At 38.3% G+C, this 9,479-nt stretch overlaps 1 protein-coding gene across 5 annotated transcripts; it reads right to left on the reverse strand.

The window, feature by feature from the left end:
* Positions 1–1,249: 1,249 nt before the first annotated feature.
* LOC107733229 (myelin proteolipid protein-like) lies at positions 1,250–8,248 on the reverse strand. 5 transcript variants are annotated; one of them, XM_016544785.1, is made up of 9 exons: positions 8,041–8,248; positions 7,645–7,743; positions 5,674–5,860; positions 5,357–5,513; positions 4,271–4,309; positions 3,755–3,890; positions 3,607–3,680; positions 3,457–3,522; positions 1,250–2,194 (listed from the first exon to the last, which is right to left on the reverse strand). In XM_016544785.1, exons 1-9 carry the CDS (start codon positions 8,042–8,044, stop codon positions 2,120–2,122), a joined length of 837 nt encoding a protein of 278 aa, XP_016400271.1. In that variant the 5' UTR covers positions 8,045–8,248; the 3' UTR covers positions 1,250–2,119. The 5 variants fall into 5 exon arrangements, with proteins under 5 accessions (XP_016400271.1, XP_016400272.1, XP_016400276.1 ...); XM_016544786.1 differs by lacking the exons at positions 3,607–3,680; positions 3,755–3,890 and adding an exon at positions 3,987–4,060 and having other exon boundaries at positions 4,135–4,309; positions 8,041–8,246; XM_016544790.1 differs by lacking the exon at positions 7,645–7,743 and having other exon boundaries at positions 8,041–8,239.
* Positions 8,249–9,479: the final 1,231 nt, after the last annotated feature.

Raw genomic sequence — 9,479 nt, forward strand, 5'->3', positions numbered from 1 at the left:
GAGTGTCCGTGACGTCACCCGTAGGTTTCTGAAGAGCGTTTTTGAAGCTTAAAGTTGAAGGAGCCGGCCGTCACCATCTTGGCAGCGCGTCACCGCGTGTCACTTTTGATAATTCAACACTAATTGATAATCGAAAATGGGCAAAGAGGCGGGAGCTGGTTGCTGAAACCACGCCCACCTAGCTCGACGGAGGGGTCAGAAGCGGCAATCCACCTGTCACTCAAGTGGCCACGCCCTTAATTATGCAGAACTTTAAGGCTTAATATAATTTAAACGGATGAGTTATAAAAAAATTCACCCCCCTCACAGTTGTCATGAAGGGCAAAATTAGCTATATAGACCAAAACCACTGTTTGTACCAGGCTGTAAACATTTTTTTTCTGCTGTAAAGTTGGGGAGTCTATGGGAATGACTCTCTTTTGGAGCCAGCCTCTAGCGGCCAGTCGATGAATTTTAGTCACTTCCGTGTTGGTTTCACGAGAGAGAGGGAAGGTTGCTGCTTGGGATCAACGTGTTGAAGGTCCAAATAGCAGTTTCAGTGCAGCTTCAAGGGGCTCTACACAATCCCAGCCAAAGAATAAGTGTCTTATCTAGTGAAATGATCGGTCAAGAAAAATACTAATTTACATACTTTTTAACCACAATGCTCATCTTGCTCTAGCTCGACCTCACACATTACATAATTACGCACATGTGATGTAGGCGGAAGTAGCGACCTAGTGTTTACAAAGCGAACGTGCAAAGAAAGTCTTTTCAACTTTACAAAAAAAGGTTAAACAAATAGAAAATGAGGTGGAGATTACCCTACCTTTTTAACCGACGAGACAAAGAACTAACCGTTCATGACTTTTCCAATGTGATTACTCAATGAATGAAGTCATGGATGCACATAACAGAGCTAGTGCAAAACGAGCATTTGTGGTTAAAAAGTATGTAAAAAGAAAATGATTGTTTCACTAGATAAGACCCTTGTTCCTTGGCTGGGACCTTTGAAGCTACAGTTATTCCATCAAAACTAGTTTGGATCTTCAATCCGTTGGCCACCACTGAAGTCCATTATATGGAGAAAATTCCTGGAATGTTTTCCTAAAAAAAATTTAATTCTTTGTCACTGAAGAAAGAAAGTCATGAATATCTTGGATGACATGGAGGTGCTTGGTGCTCCTGGAAATTTTCATTCTGGAAGTGAACTTTAACTTATCCGGTTTAAATGTCTGTAGCTGTGACAACAAATTGACAACACTGATCATCCGCTTTCATTAAAGGAAATTAAAGTTTATTCAACACACAGTTTATGTAAATTCACTTCAGTCTGAATTCTGTATGTTTTATTAATCATTTACAGTTATCAATCTTACTGTAGAAATAATATTTAGTTTTCTGAAGTAAGCCAGTAAGTGAACAATAAAAAAAACATTAGTTCCTTGGATCGAGCACCATCATTGATCAGGTTCAGCATATTGCCACAGTTAGTCAAAATATACAACAAATACACCCAGAAACATAAAATCACACAGAAGGTGACACTAAGAATGTCTGTAAATACTGAATTCAAATTGACACAAAGAAAGCTGTTCACTACAGCGCTGTCACACAGAATAAAACACCCACATCTGACTGAGGAAACAACACACTCAAACTCTCTTAAAAAGATGGAATGTGTGAGAGAGAGATGAGAGAGGCTAAAATCCTGGCAAACCGCAAGGCATTAATAAGACCATGAAGCACAATGAATACAATCATTAAAATGAATAAATGGCCATGAGAGTATATAATAATGTGTGCAGCAAAGACAGAGAGAGAGGAGACAAATGAAGAAATACAGAAGTTAGATTCCACTCCTCCAGAGATCCACTGTACAGTAGTTTGTGGTTTTACGTGTAGTGCTTCAATGAATTGTTGCATTTTCATTGGTAAATCTACCTTAGTGTAGTTTCTACTAATTTGTCTCATGAAACCAGTGGTTTGTGTGTATGTGTGTGTGTGTGTTTGTGCTCTGTATGATAGAACTCTGCAGGGGCTTCATGGAGCTCTTTTGCGTTTCCTCACCGGCCACACTGATGACACCACTGAAACTGCTGCCACAGGCGACAGGAAAGCGGGCCTAGCAACACCGAACCTAGCAACGGATTCCCTTCCTTCCGAGAAACCTTAGAACAGCGTAGTTGTAGGTGGTGGCAACCACGTAAACGAACTAGGAAAAAAGAAGGAAGAAACAACACGTGTCTGATGTATTACTCTGCAAAAGGATTTATATATAGGAGAAATTTGAGCTCTTGTGGCATGAGTGTTTATATCCTTTTGAGACTTTACTATAAACATCAGGCAAGGAATGCAATTCCAGCAATAGCACATCATTATTTATTTACAGTCTTGTCCAAAGCAGCGTATAGCCCTTATATTTTAGAGGAACAATAACCCTAGAGCAACAGGGGCTTTAGTTCCTTGTATAGTAAAGCATAGTATTGCATAACTAAAAAAAAAATACTTTAAAAAAGTTGTGTAATTTGTTAATGCAACAATATGCATAGCTATTGAATCTCTTATATCATTAAATTATCAAGCACATTTAAAAAGAAAATCACAGAAAGAAATGTGATTAATTATACAAAAAAAGTTGTGTAATTTGTTAATGCAACAATATGCATAGCTATTGAATCTCTTATATCATTAAATTATCACAAGCACATTTAAAAAGAAAATCACAGAAAGAAATGTGATTAATTATACTGTTACATATAGTATACTTTTCAGAATTAAGACCAAAAAAGTGAAGTTCAGTCAGTGTAAATCTCTAGCAGCATTTGTTTTCAGATGACACATATCTAATGCAATGTAACTGAGACTATTAGGTGTAGCTTATGTGTCAAAATAATTTTGAGAGCTGCTTAATTACGGTATTAAATGTTTACATCAGTCTCATTGTGCTCCTCAACACGACAGAGAAGCTCTGGTTGCTCATAGTGATTGTCTTTAGATAAAGCCTGAGAAATGACTGCTGCCAAATATACAGGAAAAGGGAGTAGAGGCGCTGGGGATCTGTCATTAGCAGAGAGGTCAGTTAATGACTGTAAACTAAACATTCCCCTGCTGTTCTTCCATTATTAACTTCATGCTCTGCACTCTGACGTAAAGAATTTAGTGCGAATAAAATCCCAGTGAATTTGAATTCAATGGCAGTGGAAGTTTGTCAATAGGCGTAGAAAATATAAATGAATATGTAAATATAATAAGCAATAAATGTACATTTACATGTACATTCTAAGTGATCATCAAGATGCATCAATCACTGTCAACTGTAATTTTTAAAATAATTAAAACCATTAAAATAACGAACTTGCTGCTTTCCAGAATACAAAGCAATAAGCCTCTTGAAGAAGGCCACTATAACCTTGCACAAAATCTTCTACAGTAAATATAAATGACTTCACAGATGTAAAACATTAGACCACTAACCAGGGCAAGAAGGGTGATTCCGGCTCCAGCAAATGCACAGATGTAAAGGTCATAGGTCACATAGAACTGGAAACATAAAAAGGGATATCAGAGACATGATCGTTTGAAACTCTGAGCATGTGCGTGTGTCTAGGATAATAAACATCTAACCTCTGGTGTTTTGCAGATGCTTGCCAGTGTATTTCCACAAACAATCCCCGGCACAGCATTCCAGGGAAGAAACCCTATATAAAACAACACAGACATCATGATTGTGAGCACACACAAGCATACGTACAGATGAAGGGTGCAGACCTACCATACATCCGTGCATCCATGCAGACCCTTGCTTGCTGGTTGAACAAGGTGGTTTCTGACAGGATGTTGACTTTGTGACAGGAGCTTTCCATATTAATGAAGAAGAGCACAGGAATGGCTGTGAAGCCAAAGACAACCAGCCAGATCACGGCGAGCCATAAAAAGGGATATCAGAGACATGATCTCTTGAAACTGTGAGCATGTGCGTGTGTCTAGGATAATAAACATCTAACCTCTGGTGTTTTGCAGATGCTTGCCAGTGTATTTCCACAAACAATCCCCGGCACAGCATTCCAGGGAAGAAACCCTATATAAAACAACACAGACATCATGATTGTGAGCACACACAAGCATACGTACAGATGAAGGGTGCAGACCTACCATACATCCGTGCATCCATGCAGACCCTTGCTTGCTGGTTGAACAAGGTGGTTTCTGACAGGATGTTGACTTTGTGACAGGAGCTTTCCATATTAATGAAGAAGAGCACAGGAATGGCTGTGAAGCCAAAGACAACCAGCCAGATCACGGCGAGCACGTACGTCAGGATTATGAACTGGACAAGAGAAACAGCTAATTAGATCAGTGCAACACAACAGGCATGGACATTGCAAACTATATAAGAAAGTACAGTAAGTAAAACTTGATTTATATATAGCAGCACCTTAACAATGTTTTTACTGCTTTACACAAGTAATATACATATATGGTCATACATGTTCACATACATATATAGATATATGTATAGAATATATATAAATGTAGAAAAAAATAAAACTGACTTTATGAAATAGCTGACTAAACCAACTGCTCACAGGTTATCAGGGCACAACCAAGCAAGATGCTGTCGGATGACCTGAGTGATCTAGCTGGAGTATATATCAGAATTCCCATACTTTCTGAACTTTTCCAGTCATTTATGATGATGGAATAAGTAGTTTCAAAATCATTTTATAGAGATCACATTTACAGAGAGTAATTTCACACTGCATAAATACTTTAGAACTGAGTATAACTGAAAAAGCATATTGTCTATTGAATTTCCCATAGCTTCTCCTTGACTTTTATGACATGAGGTTTTAATATTTTTTATAATTATTATCAGTTAATGTTATATTATAAAATTAATATTATAATATTGGCTATTATAATACAAATTATTTTTAAAAGTATTTTACTGTTGATTTTTTCAGGCCAAGAAATCACATTTTTTAAATTTTCAACTTTTCCATATCGTATTATTTCATTATCAAGAAAGATGCGAAAGGACCAGCGACCACAAAATTCAGAATCTAACTCTCTCTCTCTCACACACACACACACACACACACACTTGTTTATGCTACATTGCGGGGACCAAATGTCCCCACAAGGATAGTAAAACCTGACAATGTGGGGACCGGCCTGCGGTCCCCATGAGGGAAAAAAATAAAATAAAAAATAGTAAATGATGTTTATCTGAAAGTGTAACAATGCAAACAGGTTTTCTGTAAGGGGTAGGTTTAGGGTTAGGGGATAGAAAATATTGTTTGGTCAGTATAAAAGTAATAGAAGTCTATGGAAAGTCCCCACAATTCACAGAAACACACACACACACACTCACAGTCAGGCTGAGGCAGCGCCCAAACTTGGTGCTCCTGAATTCTCCAAACGTCTGCTTTACTGCACTGGTGGTGTAAAAACCTTCAGCCAAAAGCAACAATCCATAGAGGAAAAAGAAGGAGGCCAGACCGTAGATCACATACTGGAAATATTTTATACTGAAACACAAAATATAGAATAAATAACACATGCAAACATTCATAAGACAAATTAGAACAAACTATAGCCTACTAAAGAACACTGATTAATGAAAAGCAATTCTGTTCTCACATTATGTACTGTACTGTACATAATCACCAAAAAAAGGCAATAACTCACAAGTCTGCCAGTACAATGAAATCCTGGACGTCCCTTGCGAAGTAGAGCTCTACGAATGTGCGTGTGTGAGTGAGCGCCTCATGCCCTCCCCCGCAGAAGAGCGCCACACCGGTGTAGCAGAGCAGGGTGGCCAGCAGGCTGGTGTAGGGCACGGCGCCCAGGCAGCGGATGCAGCAGTCATAGCAACCTGTAGGTGAGTAATATATCAACACACCAACTGCACATGCAGCACACACAATACACACACACATTTATACACACACACACTGTACTACCAATACACAAGTGCACTCATACTCAGCTACAAAATCACACCGATGACCTCGAAATGAGTATGCAAAGAGTTAGTTGGCCTACAGTTAGTCAAGGACACACACAAAAACACATGCATGCACATACTCAATGCTCTCTGTGAGTAAATGTATCTGATGCACACACACGCTTGTAAATAGTCAGTCAGTGTATAACGGAATCACAAATGAACAAGCCAAATGCAGACAAAGTGAACGCAGGCAATCACAAAGCCCTGTTCGAAATCCCGAACCGCAAAAGAAACCCAAATTACAAAAACCTGAAAGTAAAAAAGTCAAATACGAGGAAGCAGAAGAGATGACAGGTAAAACAACTGCGTCAATAAAAGGCTAAAAACAGTTTTTAAGCAATTTAACCAAAAGAAGCCAAACAAACGATAAGCCCCAGAAGGCTCAGCTATGGAGTTCTGTGGTCTTCAGTCTGTGAGGGAAGATGATGCATCTCAGGTCACCTAGCGCTTTACACAACCACGGCTGTTTCACTGGAAACATCGACACTGCTGAGTCGAACCCACGCCAGGAGAGAGCCACGCAGACGCTTGTCCACTCACTCCAGAGAGATGTCTGTCCTCTGTTGCAGTGATGTCTAAACTGAAGGAGGAAATTTCTCTTTCTTTCTTCGGATACACTCCACTGTCCACCTCAAGGAAGACAAAAATGCTTCGCTTAAGCTGCTCCTCTCCCTCGCTTCTTTCCCTCCCTCTCTCTCTCTCTCTCCTGAGTAGCCTGGTGTCAGGATGAGATTTGGGGGTGGGGGGGGGACGTTTTCATGTGTGTTTGAGGTTTTGTGGTCAGAAAAAGAAGCACTTGTGATAGTCAAAAAGGCTTTTGTTTTAACAACAAAAACTATCATTGTGAGCAAATAAAATACACACACACACTCACAGGCCTCAGCAGTGGAGTACGTCATTGCGTTTCCACTCATAGCGGCACAGACAGACACATACTGACACCACCGGGGTTACAATTGGGATCGTGGCAGGTCAACCAGTCTTACACTCTTTTTAAACGGTTTTCTTCTCAACAAGCCTGTCACTCACAATAATCTGATTACTATAAAACACACACTTTCATCACACCTTCTGTTTGAGAATGTGGAAATGCTTTTGGGTCCATCCATCCATCCATTCTCCAAAACACCTTAAAATAAACTCTTCAAGTACTTAATTAAAGGGATAGTTCACTCAAAAATTAACATGTTGTCATCATTTACTCACCCTCATGTTGTTCCAAATCTGTATGACCTTCTTTCTTGGGTGGATACTTTGAAAAATGTTTCTGTTTATTGTTTGTATAATGAAATTCAGTGTGGTCCAATGTTGTTTGGACACCAGTTTTTCTTTGTGTTTTTCAGAAAAAAAGAAATGTATACAGGTTTGAAACAACATGAGAGTGTAAAAATGACATCAGATTTTTCCATTTTGATTGGACTATCCCTTGTTTTGAGCAGAAAATAGAAAATTTGCTGTTACAGTTCAAACAGAAGATGTGATTCTGGGCTATTAAGTTGTTATCCAAAAAAGGAGAAACCTACAAAACAATTCAATGCATACATACATATGAATCCTTAATGCAACTACATTAAATATTTTCCCAGTTCAAACTGGCACTGGGCCGTACAAGAGACCCCTTCAGAGAAGAGAATATTTGACCTAAAGACCTGATGTGACCTCCTGGAGTCTCCTGGGGTTACTGGTCTTCTCATCCACACCTCTGAGGCGTCGTAGCAACTGTCTTAGCCAATCAAAACCGGAGCCAGCTGGTTAATCAATCAAAACAACCTTTTAATTAATAAGGATCCATTAAATGCATCTCCATCACAAATGCAGAAGTGATGCCTTTAAGCTTCTGACCAACCAGATGGCATCTTACACACATCATACAAAAAAGAATCATTAAAATGCTTGTATACATTTGTCTAAACAACTTATATCACATGCAAATCAAAGACACACCAATCAATTAAAATTCTGCCCATAAATATGAGCATAATTCTAAAATAATGAACATCATAGCAGTGGTTAAAATGGGTTTAGGTGAGTTCAGGTAGACTTACCCATGTGAGTATGTGTGTGCGTATCACGCTCTGTCTCTGTGATGTGCCGTGTAGTTTAATCTCCCTCGATGCTTTTATGATTCTCACTCACGCTTTTGTCCCTGGAACAATAAACAAGCCCCTCTGCTCTCTCTCACAAACTCACACACACACAGGGGCAGATCTTAAAGATGCAGCGCCCCTCTTTCACTGCCATGATAAATAAAGAGTAAGAGTGTTTGTGTGTGTTTCAGTGCAGTGAACCCTAAATGTTCACATGCACATGCATTATAAAGATGAGCACACTGGTCAAAATGTTTGTGCACAAACACTAGTAGCACTTACTTCTGGGCTGAGTTTTTCTACATAAACATTCCTATAAATACACTTTTACTTAGCTATATAAATGGGGACATTCCATTGACTTCAAATAGTGTTTCTGCATACAGCATGTTATAAATGCTACAACTGTTCGACTTGTAGTATTTATACATATTATAAATAATACAAGTCTAACAAAACATTCTGCATTTTTAGAATGAAAAAGTTTTTACTTTAATAGCATTTTTACAAATGAGATTTGATTCACTGTTGCTCACTTCTGGGTACAAATTTGTCCCCAAACCATGATTAAGTTGACACACACACACACACACACACACATTCATTCTTGTACAGCTATCTTTGTGAAGACATTCATTGCCTAACCCTAACCCTAAATTTAACCTAACCCTAGCGTTAACTTCATTATAACCTTGACCCTAAAACCAAGTCTTAACCCACAAACAGCCCTTTAAAGGGGTGCCAGAAAGTAAGGACCCTCTTGGTCCTCACTCCAATGGCTAAACCTCAAACTGGCTCTCACAAAGATAGAAGTACAAGTACACACACACATACATACACACACACACAGACTTTGAAGCACAGTGAGTGAGCTGTGACCTTTAGAGTCAGATTGGGACATTCAATACAATACTACAGTTGTGTCAGAAATAGGAACACACAGACAATTCACTCTTTCTGTAACACACACACAATACACACAAATTCTCTCACTCTCTTACACACGTACACAATACTATTACAGTGATGAACACAATAGTGCTAATGTGTGGTTTGAAATAAATCTAAATAATTTGTGTGCTCCATAAAAAATAAAAAATAAAAATCTAACTCAGTATTTTTGTCTTCTTTTCCAATATAAATATCTACACATTCTTAAATCATGATACACATACTTGAGAAGCAAATTTACTTAGATATTAAGTCTTGTTTTCCAAATAAACAAGTTCTATTTTTCTTATCCCACTGAATATCTGTTGTTTTAAGCATAAAGTCGTTTAATTTGGATATTTTTTTCTGAAAACAAGGCTCTTATACCATTTTGCTTCTTAAATATCTTGATTTAAGAATGTTTAGATATTATCACTGAAAAACGACAAAAATACTAAGAAAATCAT

The sequence above is a fragment of the Sinocyclocheilus rhinocerous genome, unplaced genomic scaffold, assembly GCF_001515625.1.
Source record: "Sinocyclocheilus rhinocerous isolate Xijiao unplaced genomic scaffold, SAMN03320098_v1.1 scaffold4356, whole genome shotgun sequence".
Taxonomy (NCBI): Eukaryota; Metazoa; Chordata; class Actinopteri; order Cypriniformes; family Cyprinidae; genus Sinocyclocheilus; species Sinocyclocheilus rhinocerous.

What these genes read in the sequence shown, in the direction of transcription:
- LOC107733229 (XM_016544785.1), bottom strand. An exon ending in GCATCTGCAAAACACCAGAG is followed by an intron (nt 3,523 to 3,606) that starts GTTAGATGTTTA and finishes TTATGTTTCCAG; the next exon opens with TTCTATGTGACCTATGACCT. An exon ending in GAATCACCCTTCTTGCCCTG is followed by an intron (nt 2,195 to 3,456) that starts GTTAGTGGTCTA and finishes CTTTTTTCCTAG; the next exon opens with TTCGTTTACGTGGTTGCCAC.